Genomic DNA, 21016 nt, shown 5'->3' on the forward strand with positions numbered 1-21016 from the left:
TCCTCAGCTGCCAAAGAAAACAAAAAGGAAAGGTTTAAATAAAAAAGACATATGAAAGTTGATGCACTGCAGCAATTCACCAAGGCTCCTTCGACAGCACCTTCCAAACTCACGACCGCTACCATCTAGAAGGACAAGGGCAGCAGACACATGGGAACACCACCACCTGGAAGTTCCCCTTCAAGCCAATCGCCATCCTGACTTGGAAATATTCGCCGTTCCTTCACTGTCCCTGGGTCAAAACCCTGGGACTCCCTCCCTAACAGCACTGTGGGTGCACCCTACACCACAGGGACTGTAGCAGTTCAAGAAGGCAGCTCACCCACCACCTTCTCCAGGGCAATTAGGGATGGGCAATAAATGTTGGCCCAGCCAGTGAAGCCCACATCCTGTGAATGAGTAAAAAAATAATAGAATCAAGGTGCATCAGCATGTCATGGGTATCCTCCTCAGGAACCCACAGATAGAGACAGATGTGGTGAGAGGGATAACTCCTAGATCCTTCCAAAGATATGTATAATGACCATTTCTTGTTGAACATGCAAATAAATTTCATGCTGTAGCTTCAAGAAGCTTCAATGCACTGCACCATCTTTCATTCTCCCACAATAGCAATGAACCAATACATAAATCTGAAAATGTAATTATCTTCTACAAGGAGGACTCGGCTGAAGATAAGAGGTGTCTAATGCTGATTCTATCTTAAATGAATTATTACATCTGGTTTTAAGGCTACAGTTTTTCTTGATTTTAGTGACACTAGTCACCACTATCACTGGATCTCATGTCCTGAGTGTAAATTGGCCCATTAAACATCTTCACTACTTGCTCCAGGGCTGCACACTATGTCAGAGCCCTCTGATTAGCTCCACCACCTCTGACTGGCTGCTGTCATTTTGCAATAGATATAACATGAAATAAAAATATACAAAGAATCAATTACTCCCTACAATATGCACAGGACACAAGAACGAGGAACAGGTCATTCAGCCCCTTGAACCTGCTCTGCCATTTAATAAGATCACAGCTGATCTGATTGTGGCCTCAACTCCACTTTCCTGCCTGACTCCCAACCTCCCTCCTCATAACCCTTGACTCCCTTGTCGATCAAAAATCTGGCTGACTCAGCCTTGAATATATTCAGTGACCCAGCTTCCACTGCTCTCTTGGGAAGAGAATTCCACATAATAACGACCTTCAGTGAGAGAAAAGTTCTCATCTCAGTCTTAAAAGGGAGACCTTTTATTCTTAAACCATGTCCCCTAGTTCTAGTCTTCTCCACAGGTTCCACATCTTCCACATTCTACCTAGCCCTATAACCTTTGACCCTCTTGTTGGTCAAGAATCTATCTACCACTGCCCTAAAAATATGCATTGACCCTGCCTCTACTGCTCTCTGGAGAAAAGAGTTTCAAAGGTTCACGCCTCTCTGAGAGAAAAATTTTCTCCTCGTCCCAGTCATAAATTGGAAACCCCTTATTTTTAAACCGTGTCTCCTCTTATGTTTCAATAAGATCACCGCTCATTCTTCTAAACTCCAATGGACACAGGCCCAGCCTGTTCAACCTTTCTCCATAAGACAACCCATTCTGAGGAAAGATTGAATGATTTGGGCCTATACCCATTTGAGTTTTGAAGAACGAGAGGTGATCTTATTGAATCATATACAACATGTAATGTTCTGCTGTACTCTATAATGAACAACCAACTCAACAAATACCTCTCCTTATCAGAAGTCCACGCTGCATATTGGTGCACCTGCAGTTTTACTGACTATAACTGAGCATGACTGGAGGGAGGGAAAGGATCATCTTTTGTATGAGATGTTAAACCGAGGCCCCTTGTGCCCTCTCAGGTGGCTGTAAAGATCCCATAACCACTATTTCAAAGAGCAGCGGGGGCATTGGCCCTGGCATTCTGGCCAATATTTATCCCTCAATTAATGTCTCTGAAACAGGTGGCCTGATCATTACCTTGTTGCTGCCGGTGGGATCTTGCTGTGTGCAAATCAGCTGCAGAGACATTACAGAAGGGCTTAACTTGCTCAAAGCACATTGGGACATCCTGCAGTCATGAAAGGCGCTATATAAATGCTTGTTCTGTCTTTGTTTCATTTGAAGAATGGAACACCGTCAACATTAACTGTCACTTGGTGGTACAGAGCCTGAATATTACCTAAAAGAGAGGCATGTTGCTGAAGCTTTTCATCTTGCACTCATCGGGATAAAAGCAAGAATGCCAAATTTCAAATAATCATAAAAATTTATACTACAGGAGAAAAGGATGCTGATTTTGTTGGCAAGTCAACTCTGATTGGATGAGGAACCACAGAATCACATCTAACAGACAGAGAGTAATGAGCAGAGTACAGAGCATACTCAACTCAACCAGACCACGCCTGAAAAATCCAAAACAAAATGTCTGCAGTTAGATGTGATTCTGCGATTGGGCAGCACTTGCTGAAAAATCCTGAGTGCACTAATAGCTATGTTAACAACCAATTTAGGGTAATTGGTTGAGTTTGTAACGTGACTCATTGTCGCTTGCTAGAAGCTACATATGTTCATTCGCATGGACCTGTTCTCTGCAAACAAAAGGAACATAGTCAAGCCCTTCTTGAATTACCCGGGAGCTTGGGGACCCTTTGGCTCCGGCTGCTTTCTCCATGGCAACACCTCAGCCAATCAGAGTCTTATGTTCTCATGACACAGGCACCTGTTGTACTGGAAATGATCAACTCTTTTGTCCCACAAGTATAGCCTCATGAATTCAGGAGAAATGTCATTGAGTCATTTATGGCACAGAAGGAGACCATTCAGCCCATCGAGACCTTGCTGGCTGGCCCCAGAGCAACCTAGTCAGTCCCACTCCCCCGATGATTTCCATAGCCCTGCACGTTTATTTCCTGCAAGTGTCCATCCAATTTCGTTTTGAAATCATTAGCATTCTCCATTTCCACTACCCTCATGGGGAGTTCCAGGTCATTATCACTTGCTGCGGAGAAAGGTTCTTCCTCACACTCCCCCTGTATCTCTTACCCAAGACCTTAAATCCATGTCCCCCTAGTCCCATCAGCTAATGGGAACAGCTTTTCATTGTCTATCTTACCTAAACCTGTCATAGCCTTGTCCATCTCTATCAAATCTCCCCTCAACCTCCTTTGCCCCAAGGAGGACAACCCCAGCTTCTCCAACATAACTTTGTAACTGAAACCGCTCCCCCCACCCCGATTCATGGAGCCATTCTGGTAAATCTCCTCCGCACCCTCTCAAGGACCCTTACATCCTTCCTAAAGTGTGGTGACCAGAACTGGTCGCAGTACTCCAGTTGTGGCTTAATCAGAGCTTTATAAAGGTTCAGCATCATTTCTCTGCTTTTGCATTCAATGCCTCTATTTATGAAGCCCAATGTGCCATATCCTTTGTTAACCACTCTCTCACTATGTCCTGGCACCTTCAAAGGTCAACTCACATGAAGCCCAGGTCCCTCTGACCCTGCACACTCTTTAGAGTTGTGCCATTGTGTCTCTATATTGCCTCTCCCCACCGCTTCTGCCAAAATGCTTCACCTCTCACTTCTCTGTGTGAAAGCCCACCTGCCACTTGTCTGCCCGGTTCCACACAGTGTACCTATGTCCTGTTGTAGCCGATTCTTATGGTCGGGCGATTGGTCAATCCCTTTAGCCTTTGGTCAATGTGGACCCACGTCATCTCCCAACCTTCGCATGTCTTTCACGAAGGCCTGCAGTGTTACCATGGTAACCCACCCAAGTTCTCACACTGTGCACGAGGGAAGCTTCTGGAGCTGCACGCAGACAACTTCTGACAAAAAGCCTCTCCGGCTGTGAAAAGCCGCTGGTTTACGTCAGCAAGAGTTGACACGTGACAGGCCAGGGAAACACTGGAATCCTGAACTTGCATGGTGGCAGTGGTGTTGTGAATCTCGAAGAAGAACTCTTTAAGCCTCCGTGTTAAAGTAAGTTTGAAAAATAGATCTATTATTTGGCATTTTTCCTTCAGCGGTCCCCTTGAGGGCAACTATTTGAAAAATGGCTACATTTGAAAAGGAAGAAAGACCTGCATTTATATAGCATCTTTCACAACCACTGGATGCCCCAATTTGCAGCCGATGAAGTACTTTTGAGGTGTTGTCGCTGTTGTAAACACGGCAGCCAATTTGTGCACAGCAAGCTCCCACACACAGCAATGCCATAATCACCGGATAATCTGATTTTTGCGAAGTGGAATGAGGGATAAATTTTGGCCAGGATACCGGGGAAAACTCACCTGCTTTTCTTTGAAATGGTGCTTCCACCCGCGCAGGTAGATGGACTTAGCGTCTCACCTGAAACATGGCACCTCTGACAGTGCAGCACTCCATCCCGCACCAGGTGGGCTGAGTGGGAGGGGCAGGGGTGGCAGTGGAGTTGACCGCTGCCTACGATTGGTTCCGCTCCACCCATTTTCCGCGGGCAGGCCAACTAAGGCCCACCCAGTGTAATACGCAAGCGGTAGCGCTGAGCTACTTGTGCGGGCGGTGGGAGGAGAGAGAGTCGGGTCCAGCGCTCTTTCACGCACGCGCGTGAAAGAACACTTCAATCTCCCCGAGGCACGGAGCTGCCTCAGGGAGATTGGAACGATTGTTAAAAAAACAAATAAAAACAACGAAAATTTGATGAAACACATCCCCTCGTATGACTGTGTCACACGAGATGGGACATGTTTTTATTTTTCATAGAAACTTTTTATTTAAGATGTAAAAGCTTTAGGAAACCTCATCCCGCTCGTGGATGAGGTTTCCTAAAAAACGTAAAGGCCGCTTGGCCTTTTCGCCTGCTCCCCCCAGCTGTAAGGTTGGACGGGCAGCGTAAAGTTGAACTTAATTATTTTGTTAATGCCCACAACAGGCCTTTTAATTATCGGCGGGCGTGCAGCCAACTCCGGCACGCGCCCGCCGAATGAAATAACGCGAGGCAGCGCGATGACATCGGGACGCACGCCCGACATCATCGCGCGTCATTTTACGTTCCGGCGTGTAGGCCCCGCCCCCGCCCCGCTAAAGGCCGACTGAAAAGTCCTGGCCTTGGTATCGCACTGGAATTTTACAGCTGCAAAGCCTGTATGGGGTAGGCCTGAACTCCTCAGTGCCATCGAATGTGCCAGAAGGGTCTTTAACAGGCCTTAGGGCCCTCATCGACATAGGCAAGGAGAGCTGACATCCTCATTAGGCTAGGGATAACTCTTTTGCATTTGATATTTGTTCATTCGTTGCAGTGTAATTGTTAACTCATTCCTGTTGGTAATCTACGCCTGCCTGTGTGTTATTCTGATGCAATATACTCCAAATTAGATGCTATTTTATATTTGACATCATCCCGTTTGTGTGTTATGAATTATTTGACAAAATGGAGCCCCTGTGTTAACCTACTTCAGACTGTGAGCCATCTCAATGCTATTTACCACCATGCAGTTTTCATCTTATCTCCTAAACAAAATGTTGTATTTTAAAATAAAAGTATTCAACAGGTCAGGAAGCACCTGTGGAGAGGGAAACAGAGTTAACGTTTCAGGTGATGGTCTTGGATGGAAAAAAGTTAGAGAAGCAACTCGATTGAGGCAAGTCCAGAGGCAAGAAAAGGTCGGGGGGGGGTGGTGGTGGGGTTGCGGTTGGTGGGGGCGGTTGGGGGGATTAAAGAACAGAAGAGGGGTGCTCAGTGGAAGGCAGGAGAGATTAAATGACAAAAGGGTTGGTGGCACGAGGCTAAAAGAAAAGGTAACGGGGTAAGTAAAGAAACAGAAGTTGCGTCTAGAGGAGGTATAAATGTGAAAATCAGAATCATCACCCACTGCTCCTGGGGGCAGTGGTTATCAGCTGAAATTATTGAACTCAATGTTGAGTCCGGCAGGCTTGAAAGTGCCTCATCGAAAGGTGATGTGCTGTTCCTCAAACCTAAGTTGAGCTCCACTGGCACCAGGTATTGTACGGGTATCTCCCACAGGGAGAAGGACTGAGACACACCAGGCGGGAGGCTGTGGAGTAGTGGTACAGTCACTGGACTAGTGCTCCAGAGAAGTGTGTAGAGGGCCGAGGACAGAGAGGCCAGAATGGGAGTGGGGCGGAATATGAAAGTGACACTGAACCGAGATTCCGCAAAGTTCACGGTTCCATTTTTATTTCAGAATTCCAGCTCCTGCTGTATTTTGCTTTTATGTTGTGTGGCATATGTAACCCATTGTAGAGTGTGTTGCTGAAGTGAGACAATTGTGAGCTGGTCGAGACCATGTAGTGTATTCAAGGGGTTGACTGGCAAACAGGAATTTAATGTATACTGTGAAATGTTTGGATGCCGTCCAGAGGGAGAGGGACTGAGAGACATCGGGAAGTGTACAGATATATCCCAAAGAGAGAGGGACTGAGAGACACCAGGCAGTGTACAGATATATCCCAAAGAGAGAGGGACTGAGAGACACCAGGCAGTGTACAGATATCTCCCAGAGAGAGAGGGACTGAGAGACATTGGGCAGTGTACAGATATCTCCCTGAGAGAGAGGGACTGAGAGACATTGGGCAGTTTACAGATATCTCCCTAAGAGAGAGGGACTGAGAGACACCATGCAGTGTACAGCTAACTCCAAAGAGAGAGGGACTGAGAGACACTGGGCAGTGTACAGATATCTCCCTAAGAGAGAGGGACTGAGAGACATCGGGCAGTGTACAGATATCTCCCTAAGAGAGAGGGACTGAGAGACATCGGGCTGTGTACAGATATCTCCCAGAGAGAGAGGGACTGAGAAACACCAGGCAGTGTACAGATATCTCCCAGAGAGAGAGGGACTGAGAGACACCAGGCAGTGTACAGATATATCCCTGAGAGAGAGGGACTGAGAGACATTGGGCAGTTTACAGATATCTCCCTGAGAGAGAGGGACTGAGAGACACCATGCAGTGTACAGCTAACTCCAAAGAGAGAGGGACTGAGAGACACTGGGCAGTGTACAGATATCTCCCTGAGAGAGAGGGACTGAGAGACATTGGGCAGTGTACAGATATCTCCCTAAGAGAGAGGGACTGAGAGACACTGGGCAGTGTACAGATATCTCCCAGAGAGAGGGACTGAGAGACACTAGGCAGTGTACAGATATATCCCTAAGAGAGAGGGACTGAGAGACATCGGGCAGTGTACAGATATCTCCCTAAGAGAGAGGGACTGAGAGACATCGGGCAGTGTACAGATATCTCCCTAAGAGAGAGGGACTGAGAAACATCAGGCAGTGTACAGATATCTCCCTAAGAGAGAGGGACTGAGAAACATCAGGCAGTGTACAGATATCTCCCTAAGAGAGAGGGACTGAGAGACACTGGGCAGTGTACAGATATCTCCCTGAGAGAGAGGGACTGAGAGACATTGGGCAGTGTACAGATATCTCCCTAAGAGAGAGGGACTGAGAGACACTGGGCAGTGTACAGATATCTCCCTAAGAGAGAGGGACTGAGAGACATCGGGCTGTGTACAGATATCTCCCTAAGAGAGAGGGACTGAGAAACATCAGGCTGTGTACAGATATTTCCCAGAGGAAGAGGGGCTGAGAGACACCAGGCAGAAGGCAGTGGTGTGGTGGTACAGTCACTAGACTAGTGTTCCAGAGACTCAGGTGAATGCTCTGGGGACTCAGGTTTGAATTTGAATTCAATAAAAATCTGGAATTAAAAGTCTAATGATGACCATGAAACCATAGTCATTAAAAGCCCATCTGGTTCATCTGCCATCTGGTCTGGCCTACATGTGGCTTCAGACCCACAGCAATGTGGTTGGCTCTTAAATGCCCTCTGAAATGGCCTAGCAAGCCACTCAGTTGTAACAAACCACTACAAAGTCACAAAAAGGAATGAAACCGGACAGACCACCCGGCATTGACCTCGGCACCGGAAATGACAACAGCAATCTCAGCCCTGTCGACCCTGCAAAGTCCTCCTTACTAACATCTGGGGGCTAGTGCCAAAATTGGGAGAGCTGTCTCACGGACTAGACAAGCAACAGCCTAACATAGTCATCCTCACGGAATCATACTTTACAGATCATGTCCCAGACACCACCATCACCATCCCTGGGTATGTCCTGTTCCACTGGCAGGACAGAACCAGCAGAGGTGACGGCACAGTGGTTACAGTCAGGAGGGAGTTGCCCTGGGAATCCTCAACATCAACTCTGAACCTCATGAAGACTCACGGCATCAGGTCAAACATAGGCAAGGAAATCTCCTGTTGGTTATCATGTACTGCACCCACCCACCACTCCCCACAAGCCATCCACATCCCCCAAACCCCCACCAACTCAGCTGATGAATCAGTGCTCCTCCACGTTGAACACAACCGGGAGGAAGCACCGAGAGTGGCAAGGGAGCAGAATGTACTCTAGGTGGGGGACTTTAATGTCCATCAGCAAGAGTAGCTCAGTAGCACAAATACTGACCGAGCTGGCCGAATCCTGAATGACATAGCTGCTAGACTGTGTCTGCGGCAGGTGGTGAGGGAACCAACAAGAGGGAAAAACATATTTTACCTCATCCTCACCAACCTGCTTGTCGCAGATGCATCCGCCCATAACAGTATCGGTAGAGTGACCACCACACAGTCTTTGTGGAGATAAAGTCCCATCTTCACATTGAGGATACCCTCTATCATGTTGCATAGCACTACCCTGTGCTAAATAGATAGATTTTGAACAGATCTAGCAACTCAAGACTGGGCATCCATGAGGTGCTGTGGGCCATCAGCAGCAGCAGAATTGTACTCTAACACAATCTGTAACATCATGGCCCAGCATATCCCCCACTCTACCATTACCACCAAGCCAAGGGATCAACCCTGGTTCAATGAAGAGTGCAGGACGGCATGCCAGGAGCAGCACCAGGCATACCTAAAAATGAGCTGTCAACCTAGTGAAGCTATAACACAGGACTACTTGAGTGTCAAACAGCATAAGCAGCAAGTGATAGAGCTAAGCAAATTAGCAGTTCTGCCACATCCAGTCGTGAATGGTGGTGCACAATTAAACAGCTCACTGGAGGAGGAAGCTCCACAAATATCCCCATCCTCAATGATGGGGGAACCCAGCACATCAATGCAAAAGCATTTGTGATAATCTTCAGGCAGAAGTGCCAAGGGGGTGATCCATCTCAGCCTCACCTGGAGGTCCCCAGCATTACAGATGTCAGTCTTCAGCCAATTCAATTCACTCCACATGATATCAAGAAACAGCTGAAGGCACTGGATAGCACAAAGGCTATGGGCCCTGACAATATTCTGGCAATAGTAATGAAGACTTGTGCTCCAGAACTTGCTGCATCCCTAGCCAAACTGTTCCAGTACAGCAACAGCACAGCCATCTATCTGGCAATGTGGAAATTTGCCCAGGTACATCCTGTACACAAAAAGCAGGACAAATCCAACCCAGCCAATTACCACCTCATCAGTCTACTCTCGATCATAAGTAAAGTGATGGAAGGGGTCATCAATAGTGCTATTAAGAGGCACTTGCTTAGCAATAACCTACTCATTGATGCTCAGTTTGGGTTCTGCCAGGGCCACTCAGCTCCTGACCTCATTACAGCCTTGGATCAAGCATGGACAAAAGAACTGAACTCCTGAGGTGAGGTGAGAGTGACTGCCCTTGACATCAAGGCAGCATGTGACTGAGAGTGGTATCAAGGAGCCCTAGCAAAACTGGAGCCAATGGGAATCAGGGGGAAAACTCTCCACTGGTTGGAATCATATGTAGTACAAAGGAAGATGGTTGTGGTTGTTGGAGGTCAATCATCTCAGTTCCAGGACATCAGTGCAAGAGTTCCTCAGGGTAGTGTCCTCGGCCCAACCATCTTCAGCTGTTTCATCAATGACCTTCCTTCCATCATAAGGTCAGAAGTGGGGATGTTCATTGATGATTGCACAATGTTCAGCACCATACTGAAGCAGTCCATGTCCAAATGCAGCAAGACCTGGACAATATCCAGGCTTGGGCTGACAAGTGGCAAGTAATATTCATGCCACACAAATGCCAGGCAAAGACCAGCTCCAACAAGAGAGAATATAACCCCTTGACATTCAATGGCATTACCATCACTGAATCCCCCACTATCAACATCCTGGGAGTTAACATTGGCCAGAAATTGAACTGGACATATAAATACTATGGCTACAAAAGCAGGTTAGGGTGTAGAAATTCTGCAGTGAGTAACTCACCTCCTGACTCCATAAAGCCTGTCCACCATCTACAAGGCACAAGTCAGGAGTGTGATGGAATACTCCCCACTTGCCTGGATGAGTGCAGCTCCCACAACACTCAAGAAGCTTGACACCATCTAGGACAAAGCAGCCCGCTTAATTAGCACCACCTTCAACATTCACTCCCTGCACCACCAAACACAGTTGCAACAGTGTGTACCATCCACAAGATGCACTGCAGGAACTCACCAAGGCTCCTTAGGCAGCACCTTCCAAACCCATGACTGCTACCAACTAGAAGGACAAGGGCAGCAGATAGATGGGAACACCTCCACCTGGAAGTTCCCCTCCAAGTCACTCACCATCCTGACTTGGAAATATATCACCATTCCTTCACTGTCACTGGGTCAAAATCCTGGAACTCCCTCCTTAACAGCACTGTGGGTGTACCTACACCACATGGACTGCAGCGGTTAAAGAAGGCAGCTCACCACCACCTTCTCAAGGGCAATAGATGCTGGCCTAGCCAGTGACATCCACAACCCATGAATGAATTGAAAAAAAAACTTTATGGGCAGAATTTAGCCCTTAAGGACGGGCTTGGCGGGGGTGGTCATGAAGCTGACCGCTGACCACTGCCCGTGATCGGGGCCGGAAGGCGATTTCACGCTGGCGGGGCCAATTAAGTGGGGGGGTGGGGGGGGGGGTGGGGGGAGGTGGGGGTGAGGAGGGCGAGCGGGGTGAGTGCAGACTTTGCGCATGCGCCTGAGTGTACGCTTGAGAATCTCCCTGAGGCACAGAGCTGCCTCGGGGAGATGGAGAGCTTTCAAAAAAAATATTAAAGATGTGAAAAATGTTAATAAAGACGTGACTCTTCACATGAGTGGGGACGTGTTATAAGTGAAATTTAAAATATTGTATTTTTATTTGGTGTTGGAAACCTCATCCCGCCCATGGATGAGGTTTCCAAAAAAAAATGCAAAGGCTGCTAAAATTTTACTTAATTGACACTTTAATGGCCTTAACAGATCTTTTAACTGTTGGCGGGCGCACTGCCGATTCCCGCGTGCCCACGCCAACTGAATTATTGTGCGACTGCGTGTTGATGTCAGGATGTGCGCCCGACACCAACGCGTGTCATCTCACGCTCGAGTGGGTCGGCTGTGCGTCTGCCAAGGTGAAAATTCTGCCCCACAGACACCTCCCTGGGACAGAGGGACTGAGAGGCACCAGGCAGTGTTCGGATATCTCCAAAAGGGAGATAGCATCCTTTGTAATGTATAAGGTGTACTTTGGAACTCTCTACCTCGGAAGGCGGTGGAAGAGGGGTGTCATTGAACATTTTTAAGGCAGAGGTAGATTCTTGTCAGGCAAGAGAATCAAAGGCAATCGGGGATAGATAGGAATGTGGAACTCACAAATAGATCAGCCACGACCTTATTGAATGGGGGAGCAGGCTCGAAGGGCCGAATGGCTTACTTCTGCTCTTAATTCGTTTGTTTGTATGTTGATGTTACACTTACCTAGCCCTTCACCTCCCATGAGTCCCGGTTACTGACTGAGTGATGCATAGATTTTCACAATACTCTCTGAATAAACTGGTATCATTGCACCTTTACTATGTAGCTGGCCTGCCCAGTAATCAAAAAGAAATATTCATTGCAAATAAAACTAATATTTCCAATTGTTGCCCTTCTGAAGGTGCTACCATCTGTCTTACACCTCAGCCATTCACTATGTGGGAATCTGGGCATTGGTGTATTGGCAGACTATCCTACCAGGGAGTTTGTCAATTCATTCCTATCAAGATGTTATGTCCACATCTATTCACAAATACAGACATACAACACACACATGCATGAACACACAGACATACAATACACACATGCACACACTGAGTTACAATACACATGCGCACACACAGAATTACAATACACACATGTACACACACACATTGACATACAATACACACATGTACTCAGACACACGCTCATACCCACACACAGCCATTCGCTGGACTGGTATTCCAGAGACCCAGGATAATGCTCTGGTGACCTGAGTTCGAATCCCACCACGGCAGATGGTGAAATTTGAATGCAATAAAAAAACTGGAGTTAAAAGTCTAATGATGACCATGAAACCATTGCTGATTGTTGTAAAAACCCATCTGGTTCACTAATGCCCTTTAGGGAAGGAAACCTACCATTCTTACCTGGCTTTGCCTACATGTGACCTCAGACCCTGGTTTACTCTTAAGTGCCCTCTGAACAAGGACAGTTAGGGATGGGCAATAAATCCTGGCCTAGCCAGCGACACCCACATCCCATTAATGAATTAAAAAAAACAACACACACAATCATTGAACATACATATGCGTGTGCACACACACCGACACAGACATACAACACACACACACACATACACACATTTCCAATTGTGGTCAACACTCACTGATCATGAGGAACAATCCATACTGGGTTGTCCTTCCCAACACAACCGTTAAAAACCTCCACATGAATATTCTGTCCATAACTTTGGTCAGATCACCTAAACACATTTACTCGGGCTTGGTGTCCATGCTTTCCAATGTGAAGCTCCTTGGGATGTTAAAGGCACTACATTAATGCAAGCTGTTGGAATGCTGTTGAACCCCAATGGTGTGTTCTACCCCAGGATCCTACTAGTGTGTTAAAATGTGAAGCCAACACTGAGATGGAAGATTGGATAGACATTCACAAATGTTCCTCAAGTTCACCATTTGGAAAAAGCAGAAGCTTGCTCAAGAGACTGATGTCCTCCATTTTTAAATACCGAATATAGAATACACTGCAGAAAGTTAACTGTTCCTAACCAGATACCCCATGTACAACACCCTCTTTGTATCAGGTGGGTGTGAAATTCCTGGGACAGAAACAATTATATATTCAGCCTGAGACATTTAGAATTAGAACTGCATAAGCTGTTAAACATGGATCCATTATTATCTACTCCTAGCAGACTCCCTCTGCTGGTACAAGTGTATATGGTAGCATCAAGTAGACAAAATGCACAGTGCAATTTTCAATACTACAGTGAATTCCATTACTCAACTGTCACATTACTAATCTGCAGGTACTGTTCTCAAATATCAGATCTATTGCTACAGGGAACATAAATACATATAAAGAGGGGGATGAATCAATAGCTCTTCCTCACTGTGTACTGTACATGTTCTCACTGGAAAAGAGAGGGTTAAGAAGGGATAGGTCAGCTAATTTTAGGATTCTACAGGGCCTGGATAATGTTGTCCACAACAAGTTATTTCACCTTATCCAGAATAGTAAAACCAGATATGACCTGCACTAGAAGGGGTGAATTCAAAACGAATCCGCAGAAGCGATATTGCAGTGGGTGACTGAATAATCTATGGACCAGGTTCCCTGTGGAGCTTCACTTTTTTCAGAAGATCACACTTTGCAGTATGAGCATTTTGGGACATGGTGTGTGGTGAGTCGAGCTTGGAGGCAACAGGTAACTCTGGGTGTACGCCTCCCTAAGTTCTCCACCAACAGGGATTTAGGGCGGTATTTTATGCCCTCCCCTGAGGCAGGTTTGGAGGTGGGAAGGGCATTTAATTTAGTGGGATGGTGGTGGGTTGGGACCTTGCCACCTTCCTGCCTTCACTTCGATTAAGTCCAGGGTGGGAAGGCCTTTGGACTGCCTTCCTGCCCTGCCAACAGTTGAGGCCCTTAAGTCAGCAATTAGTGCCTGCTCGTGAGCCTCATCCTGCTACTGCTGGTTTTAACCCAGCAGCGGGCAGGGGGCTTGCCACGTGGGGAGAATGGCAAGCAAAACTGTGCCGGTTGCTTGTGGTCTCTGGGGGGTGGGTCCCTCATTCAAATGCTCTCAGTGCTTGTTTGAGGGTCCCAGCATCCCAGGAAGGGGGGTCCCCACTGAGAGTCAAACCCTGCCCCTGCTGATGAACCCACCTACGCCCCTTTCCCTATGACCCCCCACCCCACCCCCGCCCCCCCCACCCCCCACCTCACAGAACCCCTCCCACCATCACCTACCTATGGCCTGGGTCACTCCTCATTCCTGGACCTCCAGTGGGTGTACTTCCAGCAGCAGCCACCACCTCCATGGTGGCGCTGATGAGCAGAAGAGCTGCTGGTCTCCGATTGGCCAGCAACTCTCGAGGGACAGGGCTTCCACCCTTGGGGTCCTGATCCTGCGGAAGGCCTGCTGGTGGCTTGTTATGTGCCTGTTTCACCTTTAAGTCAGTGGGCCTTCCCCAAAGAAGGCAGCATGGGTCTCTCACTATGCAGCCCTCCCGCCAGTGAGTATGACCCTCATCGCCTGCATAAAAATACCCCCTCACGCCCAGGGGGTCTGTGTTGTAGACTCATTGATTGCAGTGATTAATCAACAACTCTATTATCGTTGAATCATGTCTCTAACAGAATGGTAGAAGGCGAACTAGATGGACCTTATTCATTTTTTTATCTGGCAATTCCTTTGTTCCTATGTAGACATGTACAAGTGCTGTTGGTTCAGATGATAGCAGGCTTTTTTTTAGAAAAGTAGAAAGAACTTTCATTTACCTAATGCCTTTCCTTCCTTGGGGCACCCCATAGCTTTTTAAGGCTATTTGAAGCACAGGCACTGTGAAGTCACATTTGCAAGGCCCTACTAACAGCAATGAGGTCTTGTGGCGCAATGGGTCGCTTCTCAGCTAGAAGTTCTGGGTTCAAGTCCCACTCCAGGGCTTGATGGCCAAGGAATGTGGCCAAATACACACCAATGCCAGGCTGGTCTACTCCTCCCCCCATTTCTTGTGACTACAACATGCATGTAAAGATACATGTTGCCATAGTAACCTGCACTCCCTGAGTGAACTGTAACTAACCACTACCAGCACAGACAGCAATGTGATAACATAGCAGCAACCCCTTGAGCCGGTTCTGCCATTCAATGAGATCATGGTGATCTGTGGCACATCTCCTAACCTTTGCCCCATTTCCCTTAAAACCTTAAATTGACAAAAATCCATCGGCAATAACATTAACAATTGAAGAAGAAAGTTCCAAACTTCTGTCTTTGGCCTGAATTTTCCTGGTGTGATTGGAGGGCCTGAGAGCGGATGGGAAATAGGCCCCTGACTGTGATTTCAGGCTGGCTGGCCAATTAACTGCTGAGCGCTTCCATTGAGCTCCCCCAAGGCAGACAGGATAAACAGAACAACAAAAATGCTGCAAAACACGTCCGTGCAGCACAATCCAGAGCCTGAAAGCATCTCATATAAAAAAAAAACCCGGTCCCCAGATATCTCTTTCTCTTTTGTTTCCCCACAGAGATTTCATCCCGCTCTGGACCGAGGTTTGAGCAAAAATGTGAAGGCCGCCTGGGAGAATGGCGAGTCCTCCAGCCGTCAAAGTGGACGGGAGCCACAAAAAAAAAATCGCTCTCAATTGCTTCCTCAATGGGCTTAATTACCCCCTTCATTGTCGGCGGGAGCAATTCTGACTGCTGCACCCGACTGCCAAGCCAGATCTCGTGAGAGTGTGCGATGACATTGGGACGCTCGCCTGATGTCATCTTGTGCTATTTCACAGCTGGATGGGTCAGGCACACCCGCGGGACCTAAAACTCAGGCCTTTGTGCGTAGAAGTGTTTCCTGATTTCACTCCTGAAAGGTCTGCTTTGATTTTTCAGACTATGCCCCCTCATCCTAGACCACCCCCCCACCCAACGGCAGAAATTGTTGCCCTCTGCCCTATCTGTCCCCCCCTTAATATCTTGAAAATTTGATTCAAATCACCCTTAACTTTCTAAATTCCAGGAAATACAACTCTAGTTTGTGTAATCACTCCTTGAAATGTAACCCAGGTACTGTTCGGGCAAATGTACATTGTAACTCTCTCATGGCCAATATACTTTTCCTATGATGCGGAGCCCAAAACTGAACATGGTATTAGAGTTGTGATCCAGGGCTTTGTATAGCTGTGACATAAGTTCCCCTTTATTCTTTCATGGGATGTGGATGTCATTGGCAAGGTCAACATTTGTTGCCCATCCCTAATGCCCTTGAACTGAGTGATAGTGGTTAAGAACCAGCCACTTGCTGTGGGTCTGGAGCCTTTATCTGGCCAGACCAGGTAAGGACAGCAGATTTCCTTCCCTAAAAGACATTAGTGAACCAGATGGGTTTTTAATGATAATTGGTGGTAGTTTCATGGTCACCATTACTGAGAGTAACTTCCAATTCCATATTTTGTTAACTGAATTCTACATCACCTGTGGTGGGATTTGAACCTACGTACCCAAAGCAATAGCCTGAGCCTCTGGCTTACTAGTCCAGTGACAATACCACTATGCCACCATCTCCCCTCACTTCTATTCCACCCCTCTGTGTTTTCCATACCACTCCACGGCATTTTAATGACTTATGTGCACGGATCCCTAAACGTCTTTAGAGCTCCTACGTCTATCACTTTAGGAGTTCACTGAAATGGGAAACTGACCAGAACTGATCTGGTTTTAGTGGTGTTGGTTGAAGGATATCTGGGTTATGACTGGCCCTTCTTCCAATAGTGTCATGGAAATTCTCATGTCTACCTGAGAGGACCTTGAAATAAACATCTGCTTGGAAAGATAACACCTCTGGCAGTGCTGTAATGACGAAGAGCCTTGATAGTTCCTTCAGCCATGTAAAAATGCGTGCTATTAGGTCCCAACAGCCAACAACAAGGTTGCGGTGATTTCCGGAATATCAGAGAATGATACAGCACAAAAGGCGGCCACTCGGCCCACCTAGCCTGTGCTGGGAGAAGTTGAGTGGAGATTGATAGTGAGTTGTAGTTAAAAGGGGTGAACTTTCAATGCTGTTGCATCCTGCAAGATTTTAAACCCCTGTGAATGGACCCTGATGAAAGGCATTGAATTTCAGCCACCCTGTTACTATAAGTGTTTTTCAATTTGTTCACGAGATGTGGGCGTCACTGGCTAGGCCAGCATTTACTGCCCATCCCTAACTGCCCTTGTTCATAGGGTATTTAAAAGTCAACCACATTGCTGTGCATCTGGTGTCATGTGTAGACCAAACCAGGTAGGATGGCAGATTTTCTTCTGACATTAGTGAATTACATGGGATTTTACAACATTTGATGATAGTTTCATTGTCACCATTACTGAGACTGGCTTTCCATTCTGGATTTTATTAATTGAATTTAAATTTCCCCAGCTTTGAAATCTTATCCCCATAGCATTAGCCCAGATCTCTGGATTACTAAGTCCTGTGACATTACCACTACACACAAACCATACAAAAAGACATACAAACATGTGAATTAGGAGCAGGAGTAAGCCACTAGGCCTCCTGAGCCTGCTCCACATTCAATACGCTCATGGCTGATCTGACTGTCGCCTCAACTCCTCATTCGCCTGCCCCTGATAACCTTTGACTCCTTTGTTAGCCAAAAATTTATCTACCCCTGCCTTAAAAGTATTCAATGACTTTGCTTTATTTTTCCAAGGGATGTGGGTGTCACTAGCAAAGGCAGCATTTGTTGCCCATCCCTAATTGCCCTTGAACTGAGTGGCTTGCTAGGGCCATTTCAGAGGGCAGTCAAGAGTCAACCACATTGCTGTGGATCTGGAGTCACATGTAGGCCAGACCAAGTAAGGACGGCAGATTTCCTTCCCTAAAGGATATTAGTGAACCAGATGAGTTTTTACAACAATCAATGATAGATTCATAGTCACCATCATTGCTTCATATTCCAGATTTTATTAATTGAATTCAAATTCCACCAGCTGCCTTGATGAGATTTGAATCCATGCCCACAGAATATTAGGGTGGGTATCTGGGATTACTAGTCCAGTGATATTACCACTACTTTACTATCGCCCCCTAATGACCCTGCCTCTACTGCTCTCTGGGGAAGAGAATTCCAAAGACTCACGACCCTCTGAGAGAAAAGAATTCTCCTCATCTTCATCTTAAATGGGAGACCCCTTATTTTTAAGCAGTGAAACTCTAATTCTAGTCTCCCCCGCAAGGGGAAACAGCTAAACAAAAATGATTACTTACCACTCCTCTGCTAACAAAACATGGTCAATCGGAGAACTTTCTTTCCCCTGGATCTTCCGTTAGTTTTTCTCCCAAGGAAATGGAAGAAGAGGGAAATTCCAGCATACATTACCTGACTTAACAAGAGCAGGGGAGAGGTGGTAAAATAACCAGACAGATGATCGGATGGAGCCAATCTGAACTTAATGGTGCGCTTTTGGCATTAAGACAGCTGCAGCTGGGAAGCACCAAGTAACTTCTGCAGCATTGTAACTAAATACCACCCAGTGCTGTACTGAGAGATTCAGCAGAATAATGCACAAAGTTCCTTTGATAAAGCACCAACTGGCTTTTAGTAATCAACCATATAGCCACAACCCCATCAGTGATAACTCCACGACCCCAGGCATGCACAGAATTGCAACTAGCTGGAGTAGGGGGTTAATATATTCAGTCTGCCTAAATACCCTGATAAAGGATGAACCTGTTGTCAGTTGTGTCAAGAGCTACACCTCCCAGAGTCTTCGAACTCCACCCCAACACAGAGCACAAGCCGGGAGGGCCCCAGGAATAAACCAAACCGATCATTCATCTCTTAAGAGGGAAGAACAATCTAGAAGGAGGAATATTCATTTCTCAAAGTATCCCTCCCAACATCTTATCTCCAAAAAAGAACCTGTCACAGCACATTCTTTTTACAGTAATTACTTGAAGGACTAATTTTGATGTGTTCTTTTCAATATAAAACGCAAGGAGTGAATTGCACAGATTTTCCTGGCCACTCTCCCCCAGTTCAATTCTTTTAACAGATTGAAACGTTTTCAAGCTCCTCTTTAACTGTGCGTGTTGTGGAACAAGTATTGTAGCCCTTGACTTTGTAAAGAGAATCTAATCTGCTTCTTCACCCTCCTGGCCCACCCGAAGCCAAAATCTAATTATCAGTGCACCTATTAACATGCAAGGAAACAAATTGGAGTGACTACTTGCAAGGTTCTTTATTTAGTTTTATTGTGACATGTTTAATTTTTTTTTTTAAATGTTCACAGTATTTTTGCAGAGAGGCTAAAATTTATACCTTAGATACCAAGGAGCAGATAGACCAATTGTTACTTGTTATTAATGTTACAATATACAGTGTCTCAATTAATTAACTTGACTTTGGTAAAGAGTTGCCGCAACAGATTGTATCCCAATCGGAAGATGTTATAATGTCACACAAGTCCACACTGTGTTTGTGGACCTCAAAGCTCTGTACAATACTTTCGGAAAATATCTTAAAGCTGTCACTCCATTATTTTCCATTTATGTTGCTAGTGTGATGTTTCTATTCCTTATGGAATCTGTTTAATAGTACAAGTGCCAGCAGAATGACTGCTCTTAAGGAAGTAACTTAGCAATGATCACTAGTTCAGAGTGCAAGTTTTGTTTCTCTTATTTAGTTATCGTTACCTTCCTCATCTTCCTTCTTGTCATCATCATCATCATCATCAGTGTTGCCATCTTCATGTTTATGCTTCTTATTATCGTGATCATCATCATCGTTGTCGTCCTTGTCATCATCGTGGTCATCATCATCCTTGTCACCATGGTTGTCATCATGATCGTCATCATCGTCATCATCATCGCCGTCATCATCGTCCTTGTCGACGTGGTCGTCGTCATCATCATCATCATCATCGTCGTCGTCATCGTCATCATCGTCGTCGTCGTCATCGTCATCATCATTCTTGTTGCCATGGTCATCATCATCATCGTCGTCACTGTCGTCATCATCGTCATCATCATCATCATCATCATCGTCATCACTGTCATCATCATCATCATCATCATCATCATCGTCATCATCAGCGTCATCATCGTCCTCATCATCATCAGGATGATCGTCGTCATCGTCATCATCGTCATTATGGTCGTCATCGTCATCATCGTCATGATGGTCGTCATCGTCATCATCGTCGTGATGGTCATCATCATCATCATCGTCGTGATGGTCGTCCTCATCATCGTCATCATCGTCGTCGTCATGATCATGATGATCATCCTTCCCGGCTCCTACATCCTTCAAATCTCCATGTTCTCCACCATTGTTATCATCATCATCATCATCATCTGCAGCAGCAGCAGCAGCGACTCTAGGGATGACATTGATGTGAATGGAGCACACAAAAGTCAGCAACAGACAGAAAAGCCAAACCTTTTGGGAGGCCATGTTGTTAGCAACTCAATTCAAGGCAGCAAATATAAACCCTCCAAAATTTCTTAAGAAAGAAATATATGTAAATAATGAGAGGCAGATCCAAAACGGGGAAAAGTACCGAGGGCCGTCAGGTCTAAAGCAACTCCTCTGGATCACTGTATTCCACAAATGGTCTGTTTGTTTGATTGATAGCACCAGGTGGCCCTTGGCTTGTGAAGTCTCCTGCCTAATAGCAGTAGCAAATGAATTCCTCGTCAAGTCATGGGAGACTTTTAATATAGTCGTCCTGACAAGGCTGTGGCATCACATTGCCATATTTGAGGGTCCACATGAGCCAGAGGTCATTCTCAGAGGCTCCGACTCCTTTAATAGCAACCGTGTCACCCTGCCATTGGCCGGATATTAAAAGACTTTCCCTGTTGCATTGGAAAAAATGTCTGTAAACGGCCAGTGGCTTGGAACCTCCCCCTCCCCCCACCCCTCTTCAAACTTCACAACCCACTCCCAACAATTGTAGCGACACTCAAGTGTGTTTGTGTGTCAGGGAA

At 46.3% G+C, this 21016-nt stretch overlaps 1 protein-coding gene across 1 annotated transcript in view; it reads right to left on the bottom strand.

The window, feature by feature from the left end:
* LOC121271775 (fibrinogen-binding protein) overlaps positions 1 to 20719 on the bottom strand; it is a 51299-nt gene extending 30580 nt beyond the window's left edge. The window contains exon 1 of the mRNA XM_041178037.1: positions 19721 to 20719. Coding sequence (XP_041033971.1) covers positions 19721 to 20480 — 760 coding nt within the window. The 5' untranslated portion in view covers positions 20481 to 20719. The remainder of the gene's footprint in view (positions 1 to 19720) is intronic.
* Positions 20720 to 21016: the final 297 nt, after the last annotated feature.

This window comes from Carcharodon carcharias, chromosome 31, assembly GCF_017639515.1.
Source record: "Carcharodon carcharias isolate sCarCar2 chromosome 31, sCarCar2.pri, whole genome shotgun sequence".
Lineage (NCBI taxonomy): Eukaryota > Metazoa > Chordata > Chondrichthyes > Lamniformes > Lamnidae > Carcharodon > Carcharodon carcharias.